General features: G+C 46.9%; 1 protein-coding gene across 1 annotated transcript in view; it reads right to left on the bottom strand.

The window, feature by feature from the left end:
• Positions 1–1,417: 1,417 nt before the first annotated feature.
• The window catches only part of KIAA1549 (KIAA1549 ortholog), a 117,245-nt gene continuing 105,705 nt past the window's right edge, over positions 1,418–12,957 (bottom strand). Inside the window, exons 20-21 of the mRNA XM_054691921.1 lie at positions 10,074–10,219; positions 1,418–7,748 (exon numbers count right to left, since the gene is read on the bottom strand). Of these exons, the coding sequence (XP_054547896.1) occupies positions 7,494–7,748; positions 10,074–10,219 (401 nt within the window). The 3' untranslated portion in view covers positions 1,418–7,493. The remainder of the gene's footprint in view (positions 7,749–10,073; positions 10,220–12,957) is intronic.

Here is a 12,957-nt window from a genome sequence, read left to right on the forward strand (position 1 = left end):
CATAAATAAATCTTAAAAAAAAAAAACAGAGCATCCCTGCTGCTCACCCTATTGAACTATTGTTGGGGGGAGAGGGGAGAAGGAAGCACTATTCATTTGTAATGAAATGCAGTGACCCCATTTTAGCTCCTAAACCACGTCGTTTAAAAAAAAAAACAAAATGTATTGTCTCCTTTAAAGCAACCTCAGAATTTTAAAATGCTGAAAGAAGTCATCAAGTTCTCCACTCACGTATATTTTCAAGATACGGATGTAACTACGTGACCCAGTGGGTCTACGACTCCACCAAGGGTTTTCCAAACACTTGTTTCAGCTTCTGTAATGTTATCTGTGGCAGAAGCACAATAGTTGGACTACACAGATGTGGTTACCTATTCTTGCGGCTGCAGTTTTTCAAGTCCTCAACACCAGAGAAATCAAAGGCACACCACCCCCTCTCACTCCCCAGCAGGTGTGGTGAGGAAAGTGCAGGATCTTTAGAGGAAGAAAGTTACTAGATAAATAGTGTGTGGTTTGACAATAACACATTCCATCAGTGTAATCTCTCATTCGGGCACCGGACCAAAGTGTTTCTCTTTTTGTTATTGTTTCTTGCTTCCTTTTTACTGTCCTAAGTTGTGCTTGGCAGGTGCAACCTGGAAGAGGAGAAAAGGGACAAGAAATGCCAATTATGTTTTAAGTTCACGTTCATGCCAACTCTGTGTTCAGGCACTGGGCCAGAGCCCAGTGTGGGTTTTTTCTAAGCCTGAGCTGCTCCTAGTAACTCCCTGTTCTTCCAGCTAGCATAGCACATCAATCTCTGAAAGAAATGAGCTGTAAGGGTCCATTTTTCAAAATATAAAACCATATTTATTAAGACATAATAAAGTTTCCTCATCTATATCTGAAATATGGGAGCATCCGACCGTTGTGGGCATAAGTATGGTTTGAAATTCTTTTTCTTTCAAGGATGATTTCTGGTTTGTCAAATATGCTTCAACAGTCATAATATCCTGATCTATTGTTCACTAGCTTTTTTCAATCGCTCCAAACATTTGAAAAACACTTTTATCACTTTCATAGTGGACTACTTTCTGTCATTTTTAGATTCAAACTCTCCTTTTTGGTTGAGCCTATGAATTCTCTTTCACGAATGCTTATTTTGTGCCAATACTTACACTTGTCAACTGTGGTTTCAGCTAAGCAGCAGGAGCTGGCTGTCCGGAGAAGCGTGGCAAGTATGGGCTGTGATGCCAGGGTCATATCAGCCTCTGCATGAGACCAATGGGCTTTATCTTGGTTTTGAATTTTTTAGTAATTTTATATTGAGAAGAAAAGATACTAAAATAACATAGTTAGATAGTTTCCCTTCAATATAAAGTCTTAACAACCACAGTAAAGTTAGCAAAATCAATAAATTGACCTTTGCACATTCCTGTTAACCACACTGGAGACTTTATTGGGATTTCACCAGTTTTTCCACTGACAACCTTTTCTGTTACTGTCTCTGTTGCTCCAGGATGTTATCTAGGTTCCACATTTCATTTTGTAGTTAGATTCCACTGCCCTTTTTTAGTTCCTTTTGCTTTTCTCAGTTTCACTGGGTTCTTATTTTCTTGGGCTTTGTAAACAATTCAAGGATTATCCTATTACCTTCCAAGATTGTATAGCCTTTGGTCTTCTCGTTTTATCTTCCTAGACTTTAGCGTCCTAATCTTTTCATTCCAAAATTAATCTGCTCTTAGTGGGAACATCAACTTGATGAATGGGTGGCAGTAAAGCAGAACACCTGAGTGCCAGGGTGGCGCTGGCCAGTGGGAGCAAAAACAATTCTGCAAAATCCACACACTGAACAGACTACACTCAACTCAGCTCCCTGGAAATGGACAGCATTCGGTATTCTGGGGGACACCAAAATTGGAAAATAAAGAGATCATCTCTTTGCTCTACTTTATCATTTTACAAATGATAGTCATATTGCAAAGGAAATGAACAGAAAAGTATCATTTGACACCAATTCATAGCATTTATTGACATTTCCATTTAAAATGCTAGGAAAGCTGTATAAATTGTAAACATGGAAACCAAACACTTGCATAAATTATTTCAAAAACTCTACAGCACATTAGAAAACAGTGCAGCTAATTGAAGGGTAGAAACGTAACTGACAAAGAGAAGGGAAGATTCACTTCCTAAATCATATACCCATTCTGAACTTTAAGTGCCTGTTTGAGACCAGCAAACCATGATTGTCAAGTTCAAGTTGCAGTATTGAGGCATCAAGTGGCCTCAACATACTCTGCATATTTTCGTACATTAACACTCATCATCGAGGAATGAGATGCAAGAAGAACATGGGTCTTGACAAAGCAGGAACCAGGTGGGCGTCCCAGAGCAGCTACCTTTCCTGCAAGGGCAATGCTAACCTGGTCTCCATCTCTAAATGGTGGAGGGCAAAGTTGAGAAGAATTTCTACTCCCCTTTTCTGAAACAAGCCCTCTGAAACAAGCTCAGAGCAGTTGAGTACATGGGTGGAGCCTCCTTCTGTCCCCACATCTGCAGGAGGAACAGTACAGGGTGTCTGGCTTGACTCTGACCTGGTACTGTTCCTAACTTCCACTTAGGGAGGTCAGTCATGAGTGCTTGAAAGCTGGTGGGCATGAAAAGGGACCAACCACAAGCTCCAAGATGTCTGGAAAGGTTGTGGCATCAAGGACAGCGAGACCCGGATCACGTAAAACTTCTATCTCTGTCCCATATACCTTTGCACTCTTTACATGTGAAGTGGCCCCAGCACAGAAAAACTTGGAGGAAAAAAGGAAAAGCAAGGAGCCTGCATAATCATCCACTCTGTGGGAAACTGATGTGGACAAAGACATTGCTCCTCCTCTCACTTGCTCGCTGCTTCCTAACTTTGCTTCACGTTTAGTAGGCATTTAATATTCTTTTCCTAAATTTCAATGCTCCTGCATGTTCTTAAGATGAAATATCAGGTGTACTTTTACACACACAAGCATGGAATTAGGATTGTACCGAGAGGTTTCAGTTTTCAAGTCTTCTTGGAGACGTGGAGAAAAGAGTCCCTGTTCAAACCATGAAAATTCACCTCCACGAGTATTTTTTTAAAACCTGCAATGTGCACACTCCTTGTCCACTAGGTCACATGCAACCGAGTACATTTTATGAGGATGTTACAGCTGTTGCTCATAGAAACCCTCTCACCTGTTTGGTGGTTACCTGCTAACAAACTGGGGTAAACGTAAACATGAAGTCCAGGTGGCCATCCCATAAAAAAATGGGTTCTGTGTTCAAATGTTCTCTCTGCAGGTATGGAAGTAGACTTCTTCGCACTCTTGCCTGGGACAAATGTGGATAAGCAGGCTCTGGAGACTGGCTTTGGAGACTTGCTGTGGAGGTAGAAATGAAATGGCTAAAACCCAATGGAGCTAAAGTTAGTGTGGGAGTTAAGACTGGAGCTTGCCCTTAACCCCTGCCCCCAGAACTGTAACCACTTCTCCTTCCAACTGACAAATTCATTCGTGTCCAAGAATCTAGTATGAAAGGGAGAGAGAAAGCTTGTTTCACGATGAACTCGTGAATCACTGCAAACGCAGTGGGCATCCGAGTGACGGCTCTGCCCGCTGGGGCTCTGAGGAGTGCTGAGAGCAGTGGTGAGAGCGCTGACCCTGCACGGGGTCTCAGACGCAGGATCACAGCACCCACAATCCCTCATTTCCACCCAAGCCTCTGGCAACCTGCAGCCTTGCTCTGCATCACCGGCGCCGTGCCCTGAAAAGCCATGTGCCCCCCAAACCAAAACACAATCTTAAATTAAGTGAAATGTGGCAAAACAGGTGTAGGCAGCCATAAAGAAGTTGAATGTCTTTATTTATAACCTGCTCCGCTCCACAAAGGATTTAATGACTGGTTGCTGAAATCTGCCCAGAGCAACAAGCCCGGACAGAACTTGCATCGTTTTCCTACTTCTCAGGGTCCCCCAGTGGTTCTTGGTCTCCACTCCCTCTCCCGGCTGGTTCTCCTCTTCACAGACCTCCAGAGACCTCGCTATCTTCCCGCTGCATCCACTGCCCAAGCAAGCTCACTGCACCATGCTCTCCGCTGGGGTCATTAGAACTCCCGACACAGTAGATTTAGGGATTTGGTTTGACATCGTAGCAGACCAAGATCAAGTCCATTTCCAGGGATACTTTTACTGTCCTTCTACATCCTTCCCCAGGCCCCCTCGGAGCAAGATCTCATCACTTTCCTGGGCTATTCCCCTCTGCCTTGATTAAAAGTTGTTCTGAAGCTGCCATCACTCCAAGATCCCACAGTTTCCAAATGTGCAACTGCCATTCTTCTGAGCAACTTTGTACTCTCGAGAATTTGTAACCAGTCTGCTGCTCTCCGTCTTCTGTCTGTTAGCAGCCATCTGTGTTCTCTGACTTAGATCCTAAGAGCTCAGGGCTGCTGACTTATTCGGTGCCAGGAACAGCAGACAAGCAGGAGCAGCAAGACGCTTAATAAATGCTGTTTGCAAGTGAATGGAGAAGTGAATTTAAAGCAAAGGAGCCTCTGGTCCTGCTCTGGTTTCCTCCTTGAGCTCATTCACAGAAATCACAGTCATTCAGAAGGTCTGTTCCAGTCAATCCTACAGGGCATGTTATATACCACAGGGTTTTGTGCTCCCTCCTCCAGGAATGTTTGCACACACGGCCTCATGTGATTCTCACAATGAGATATGCTGGGAGGTGGGCAGGGGAGGCCTGTTCCTTGGCTGATGGGGAGAATGAGGCTCAGGGACACAGCGAGAGAATGACAAAATAAACTCTGAATGCAATCATTTTCCCAAACAATCAGCTCCAAAGCTCTGACTTAAATGAACAGCGTGTTCATTGATGAACTCCAAAGCCACACAGGAGGGATTTTAAAGTAAATCACTTGAGGGGACCCCTGGTGGCGAAAGGGGTTAAGATGCAACCTATGAAGCTATCTGCAGCCACTGCAGCACGAGTTCGATCCCAGGCCAGCCAGGGAGCTACCCACATGGCACAGCAGACCTCCCCTGTCTCTCCATTGCTCCCCTCAGCAGTGTATTTCAGTCAATCTGCCTGTTCTGTTCCCCACTCTGTCTCTGGTGAATCCTCTCACCCCCACACCTCTGGCCTATACCCCAGTTCTTGTATGTATAAATAAATAAATCTTAAAAAAAAAATAAAGTAAATCACTTGAGTTGCATTATCTGATACCCTGGGTGTGGTGGCCTCCACCCCCCCACCAGCCCCCGCCCCCATAGCGAGCCTGTGCTGAGTCTGGGGACAGCCACAAAGGCTGGGACGTGTTCAGAGGAGACAAGCGCACAGTCTGTGCTTTATGACCCATTCCAGCATGCTGGGGAACCCCTGGGTTGCTCACACCACCCCAACCCCACTGGCTATATATTCTATGTCCTCTTTGGTTTTGACACCTGTTTGAAAGGTATGTTGGCTCTAAGGGTAACCAAATGGGTACAATCCTCTTATGCTAATTTGACAGGCATCAACGTCCCTACTGCAGTCAACCCCTTTTAAAACAGACACCCCTTTCTGCAAAGTACAAAGAAGTCACCATTATTAGCACTAGTTGTGCAAACACAATGGTGAACAGAGCAGGAGAGTATGGGTGTGCGTTTATTCCATCTGCTGGCACATGACTTGAATTCACTGTTAGGTGCCATAATAAAATTCTGCTTGGATATCTGAAATCCTTACTAACATGTTCAGGAAATCTGGTATTTTTGAGAGATAAGCAAAGAAAATCCTCTACTTTGGAGCAAGTCTGGTTTTGAACCAAGACAGAGAGGTAAGAAATGAAACCCAGAAGGGGCCATGTTCTTGGAAGTCTGTGCAGACCGTGTGAACAGGAGGAGAGAGGTGAACAGGTGCAAACGGCTACACTTAACTTCCCAGGACCAGCCTCCCCGTACTGTTAGACTCTACGTCTGTATAAAAGGTTCCACTGCGGAGGTGAAGAACCACAGTTCTGGAACCCAAGGGCCACGCTTTGGAAGCCTGGCTTAGCTGTTTCAGGGGCTGTAGAACATGACTCAGATTTTGATTGGTCAGAGCCCCAAATCCTACCCACTTATCTGCCATTTACCTTTGTGAAAAAGGATTCAGAGCAGAAACCTGTTTGCTAACTGTTCTGTGCTTCACCCAGGTACCAGGAGAAAGCGGCCCTTGTTACAAAACTTCACTTTAATTGGGAAGTGGATTAGTGTTGACTTCAGGAGAAAACCTCAGGTGAGCTGACACCCTCCGTGAGACCCAAAGTACCTTAAATGGATTGAACAGTCGCTCAGCAGAGTCGTGCACGAGAAAAATCAGAAATTAAGAGCAATCCTCTGTTCACTCGTGGTCTTAACAGTTCTTCTTCACTTTTCTTGATTCGTTGCAGAAAGGCTGAGCTGAACGCAGCCTCATTTGCAGGTCTCAAATGCAGCAGGGTGTGTCCGGGACTGAAATGACTAGGAATGCGTGAACGACAATTTGGTGGTCCCAGGACTTTTTGGGATTTTTGCTTATGTGAGATTTCTCATCCAAACATCATTGATGAGCCGCTCACCAGCGAAGTGCCAGGATGAGACAGGGCCTCTTGGACGCCTCCTGGGATGGAACTGGCCTACATGATGACATGCTGGAACAGGATGCTCTCCCTTGCACGTGCTCCGTTAAGAAATGGCAAATACACTTAAGAAAGGAAATCCAAACGTCCATATGTATTTTGAATGACCAAGCAAATATTAAGCTGTTGCCTCCCCCATTTGGGAGGTGGTTTTTTTTTTTCTTTCTAAAACAAAATGAAACCTTCAACACATTCTTCCACTGAAAAAGCCAAAGTCGCATTTCACAGACATAAAGGTGTAGCACCAGGAGTAGAAGGAAAATGCAGAGGATGGCTTCGTTTGCAACCATCAGGTTCTACAATCTACGTTTTGGTTTCTCACCAGTAGCTTTTAAATCCCCAAACCATCTTAGTACTGTTGTTAATATCACTATTAAAATAAGTTCCTAGGGAGGAAAAGAAGGAAATCAATCAAGCCACTAATAAAATGTCTTCACATCTCTTTTCTCAGAAAACCAAGCAGCGGGCTCATCCTACAAACCAGTCTGACTCTCATCCTCCAGGGACCGCAGGCCCGGGCATCCCGCCCCGGGCATCCCTCCACCATCTACATATTTTCACCTTTTGTTTTTCAAAGGGAACCTGCTCTCAGTCCTTTCCTTCGCGTAGAAGTGTGGTTTGTCTTGCAGGACTTGCTGCTGGCTTTTGGTCAAAAGGATGTAAATTTTGACTCAACCGAACAAAACTGCCCACTTATCAAAAGCATCGCGCCTCGGGCCTGCTCGGCGGCCTCCGTGCTCCCTCCCGCCACCCGCGCGGAGGTGCTCCCGGCCCCCGGCCCTGGGCCCTGCGCGCCCCTCGTCTTGCTTCCACGGGAAGCGGATACTTGGCGATCCCGCGCGCCCGGCCCATCAGCTGTGGAAGTTCTGCACCGGGGTCTGTTTCTGGGAGAGCCGGAGCAGCTCCTCGCGGATGGCTTTGATGAGCGACGCCGAGGAGTGGCCGGGCTGGAGGTCCTCCGTGGAGCTGCTGGGGTAGGCGCGCGCCGAGGCCTGCAGGCCCCTGGGCGCGAGGTTCCCCGGGGGCGCAGAGGGCTCCCGGCCTGAAGTCCTTGGCACCTGGAACAGCGGCGACGAGGAATACTCTTGCTGTCCCAGCACGTGCGTCTGAAAAAGACAGCAGATGTCATGGTGCATCCCAGGTTGGGGCGGGGGATCAAATTCAGGTGGGCCGTGGGTGAGGCCAGGGGGACCTCCTCACCTCTCCCCACCCCACAAGCCAGCCCCGGGGGGGCTTGTAAAACCCTGCAGGAGAGGAGGAGTTGTGGAGCGCCTGAGGGATGTGAGTGCAATGTAGAGGCCTTGAGAAAGAAGGAGGCGGCATTTGATCCCATCGCAAAGGCCCGCATCGCCCTGTGCAGACATGAGAGGCCCAGGAGCCAGGAAGGGGCTTGGAGAGCTGGGAGGGAGGGAGGCTGAGGGTTGGGGTGGGCAGGAAGGTGACAGGAAGAGAGCTGGGAGCTGGAAGAGAGCGGCAGAGACAAAACAGCTGCTCTGGGCAGGGATGGCGCCAGGGAGGCCGTGCAGGTGAGCACACTGGGCGGAGGAGCAGGCAGGGGCACAGAGGCATTTTCCATTTTATCTGTGTGTCCATCAAGTGCTCTTTAAATAAACGTTATCTGTATTAAAACATATAATTTTGCTGCTAGCTGCATAGGGCAGCTTCATCTGGCATGCATTTGACATGGATCATAATACTTTCCAGTGACTTTTTTCATATTATTTCCATGGAAAAATCTCTTTGCATATAAACATAGATACAAGCACTAAACTTGATTTCATTTACTCTAAGGACGTTTAACCCTAGAATATTTCTGCAGGTCACCACTCGGGCTAGAGCCCCTGGAGGCGCTCTGAAAGGAACACTGGACTTGATGGGAAAACCCAAACTCCTCATGATATTAATTAAGTTGGGCACAGTGCAGGCAAGAAAAGAAAATGTCAGTGAACTGGAAGGGATTCTGAAATCTTAAGTTCAAACAAGTACCTTTTAGGGAAAAATATATTCTAAAGTGAATTTCCTTTCAGTGAATAAAAGCATCCAGTCAGGGAAGAATTCAGTGTTTCTGCTGGAAAGGCATACACGTGCAGTGAATGTGGCAGCACAACCAACGGAGAGTATCGTTTTGGTTTGTAATTTCAAGTTCATTTGTTTGCCCCCCATGGATGTAAAATTCCTGGGAAGGAAACAAAGGAAAGCAGAAGTGACCTGCGCTCACATCTCTGCTCCGAGGAAGGAACAGGAGATGAGAAGCATCCAAAAGAAAACTCTGAAATACCCCAGGCCATGTGTTTACAAGAGCAACAGTGTGCAGTGGTCACCGAGAAAATGGTAGGGACAGAGCCCCACGTGGCACAAACACTGAATGTGAGGTAGATGGTTTTCAGGCTTTTCTGCCCTCCACCATTAGGATTGCCCTGCCTCATAGGGCACCTGCAGGTGTTACACTGCTGTGTCTTTACTTCTGTGGGCCATGGCTCAGAATTGAGATATTGGCCAAGAGAAGCAGAGGCAGAAGAGAGGCAGGAGAAAGAAGGCCAGAGAAGCCCAGAGTGAGGACTTGCCGAGGGCTTGAAGGCCTGCCGGCCTCATGGCCCCCTGGCACCCCTGCCTGCCGTGTACCTAGTTGCTGCACTATGTGCAAAAGCTCAATAAAAGCCTGAGAAAGCCACCGAGGGCTCCAGGACTCTCCTTTACCCGTCTGCTGCAATCATAGAAAACCTGCTCTGTCCCTGCCCTGCCACTACGCTGAGCAAGCAGGTCGCTGAGATCACGAATACTTATAGGCGCTGACACCAGAGATGGAGTCCAGATCATTGTCACCTCCACGTTCAAATTCCTTACATAAAAGTCAAAGTCACAGAGACTGAAAGCAGAGGGAAGGTGGCCTGGGGCTGGGGGAGAGGGAGGGGAGCCTAGCATGGAATATCCCGAGTTTCATTTTCTAAATGAACTGCAGAGGTGGATGGTGGTGAGCGTGTCATGGCACCAAGTGCAGCCAAAAACAGTTGGCTGTGCCCTGAAAGATGGTAAAGGTGAATTTTCTGTTAGGTGCCTTTTACAGTTAAAAAAAAAAAAATTACAAAATAACAAATGTAAAAGTGACTTTTATTTAGGTGTCTGTCCCAATTTCCTGTAATGATACTGCTTTAATTTTTTTTTTAAGGTTATTTTTATAAATTCACTACTTCAAGCCTGAAACCTACCTCAAGAGAGCAAACACCATGCAGAAGCTGAGGCCAGCACTCTCCCCATGCAGGAGAGCACACACACACACACACACACACACACACACACACACACACACACTCCAGGGGGCAACAGCCAGGGGAGTCAGAACTTTGACTGATGGGGGTGTTAAAAAGGGACCCCCAGGCCGAAGCAGCCATCACCCCAGAGTGTCCAGTGACGGCCATGCGCAGGATACTCACGGCTTCTCTCCGGCCCGCCTCCTCCTCCCCGTAGGAAGGCCAGCCTGGCCCGCCGTACTGGCCGCCTCTGCTTGCTGGGATCTCCACCGGCTGAGCTCCAATTCGGCTGGCAATGCCCACCTGCGTCAGGTGCTGGATCTGGGACCCTGGGGGGCACAGTGAGATGGCCTGGTCAGCCCTTAGAAGATGGCAGGGTTGCCAGGAGGCACCTTTGGCACTGACCACCACACTAAGAAACAGGCATTTTGGGGGGCCTCCCTGGTGGTGAAAGGGGTTAAGTTGCAGCACTATGAAGCTATCCACAGCCATTGCAACACAAGTTTGATCCCCAGCCGGCCAGGGAGCTACCCACATGGCACAGCAGACCTCTCCTGTCTCCCCCCTGCTCCCCTCAGCAGTGTGTTTCAGTGGATCCACCTGTTCTGTTCCCCACTCTGTCTCTGGTGAATCCTCTCACCCCCTGCACCTCTGGCCTGTACCCCAGGTCTTGTATGCATAAATAAAAATTTTTTTAAAAAGAAAAGAAACAGGTACTTTTCAAACACGACACCAGTTCTCTCCACACAGAAAGACCTTTCCTACAAAAACAGGCGGGAGCTTCTTGGGTCAGGGTGTTTTACCTCCTTTAATGCAGAGGCTGATTTGGATGTTTGTATCTCCCCGGCTAGACAATAAAGACGAGAAGAGTCCAAACAGAGGTCCTTCCAGTCATTTCTATAGAGGTTACGACTAAGTTTATTCTTATAATTCAGAAGACAGGAGGCAAAAGGTTTTGAAATGATAAAGAAACAAAAAACTGCCTCCTTTTTGCTCCTGGCTTTGAGATTCACACGGAGCTGAAAGCACTATCTGCTTTCTTAGCAGAGTGCAAGATTATTTGAATTCAGACTTAAAGTGTATTGTCGTTATACTCACATTGTTTCTGCAATTAAGTCACATCACAAATTAAGATCTTAAAGCCACTCACCTAGCCTCATCAGTGACATATACCCTTGGCGCTCAGACTTGCTCCTACACTTATACATGCAGTAGCCTCATGTGGCTATGCAGGCCAGGCTTTCAACAACATGTTTTTCTCCCCTGTCAACTGCTGGCATGCGGATGTATCCCATTTAGACTGCAGATTAAGAGGGAGGAGAACATGACATTAAATACTTCACTCCACCTGCTCCCAGGGTCATCAGATTCGCCTGCGAAGCTCGAAGCTCGGCTTGGTCCTACCCAGGGGCAGAGATTTCACAGAGGGAAGGGAGGCCACCCTCTCCTCTTGTCGTCCACGCCTACTCTAGTTCTCTCCTTACCAACTTCCTGAACCAAACACATATTTGTAAAAAGAAACTGCCCGAGGCTTTATGTAGATAAATAGTGAGAACTAAACACTAAGTCAGAAAAACCATCCAGGCCTCAGCGGAGCAAAGCACTTGCTCGGGCACCACTCAGTTCCTGAAGGGTCCTAAGGGCATGAAGTATTCCAGCGATGGGCGCTGCTGCTGGCCTGGGGGCACTGTCCAAGCAAGGCTGCCCAGGACAAAAGCCAACACAGTGATCGCCATCACCTCTGAAGACGCAAGGGACTGCAGCAGAGAAAAGCATAAAAACTGGAGGGCTATTGAAACTGTAATTCAGATAAGATTTTGAATCCCATGTTGTTCACTTAACCACACAGCCCAGTTATCCCTGATTTGTGTGGGGATCCCCTGTGAGCCTGCTTTGCTTTCCAGCCCAGCCACTGAGCAGCTGGAACCTAGGCCCTGGCTGCGTGCCCCCTGAGCCTCGTCATTAGCCTCTGAAATGGGGGCTTCAAAATCTACCTTGCAGTGTCAACTCCAAGACTTAAAATAGAGAAAATGGGTCAAGTACCAGACACATAGGAGGCAATCAGGAAACTTGAAATTCCCTTTTCTGGTTCTTTCAGAGCTCTTCATTTTCAATAGCTGCACGATTTACTACTCACTGATGTGCTCATTTAGGGGGCCCACCACTGGTTGTTATGGAGAATAATACACCAAAAAACATGTAATTTCTCCCCAATATTTTATATTTCCTAAGGGGGAGAGCCTACATTCCCAGAAGTAAAATTATGAAGTCATAATTATAATGGTATTAAATAGTAATCAAATATCATTTTAATTACTAAAATTATAATGAAGTGATAGGTCATAATTCCAATTTCTTTCCAAAAGTGCAGCGACCTCCACTCCACCGCAAGTCACAGGACGATGGCCACTAGTATTAGTGGGCGCTCAGGCAGGCACTATAGAGGGCAGTTTACATTTGTTACCTACTTTAATCATCAAAAGAACCATAGGAGCTAAGTACTAATATCCCCACTGTACAGCTGAAGAAACCGGAGGCTAATTTTATTTGCATTCCAACAGGTAATTAAGGGAACATCAAAATGCTAAAAGGGAAGAGCAAAATGCTAAAAGAGAAAAGTCATGCCAAAGACTTAAAAGTCTAACAGTGAGGGCCTCCCCAGGTGGCACAGGCAGTTGAGCGCAGCGCTGTGAAGCTGTCCGCAGCCTCTGCAGTGCCGGTTCGATTCCGGCCCCTCCACGAGGGTCCCATGTGGCACGACAGACCTCTCCTGTCGCGTCCGTTGCTCCCCTCAGCAGTGTATTTTGTCAGTCTGCCTGTTCTGTTCCCAGCTCTGTCGCTGGTGAATTCTCTCACCCTCCCGTGCATCTGGCCTGTACCCCAGTTCTTGTATAAATAAATAAAATAAATCTTTAAAAAAAAAAAGTCTAACAGTGAATTAGAAACCCACTTCAGAAATGTGACCTTTCATTTCTGAATTTTCAAGATAAAGAGCAGCAATAGTTACCCATGAGAGACGTAAGATTGTTCTTTGTAACAAGGGTCTGGGATGGCCTCCCCAAGAAGG

The sequence above is a fragment of the Talpa occidentalis genome, unplaced genomic scaffold, assembly GCF_014898055.3.
Source record: "Talpa occidentalis isolate TD23 unplaced genomic scaffold, MPIMG_talOcc4v2.1, whole genome shotgun sequence".
In the NCBI taxonomy this organism is placed as follows: Eukaryota; Metazoa; Chordata; class Mammalia; order Eulipotyphla; family Talpidae; genus Talpa; species Talpa occidentalis.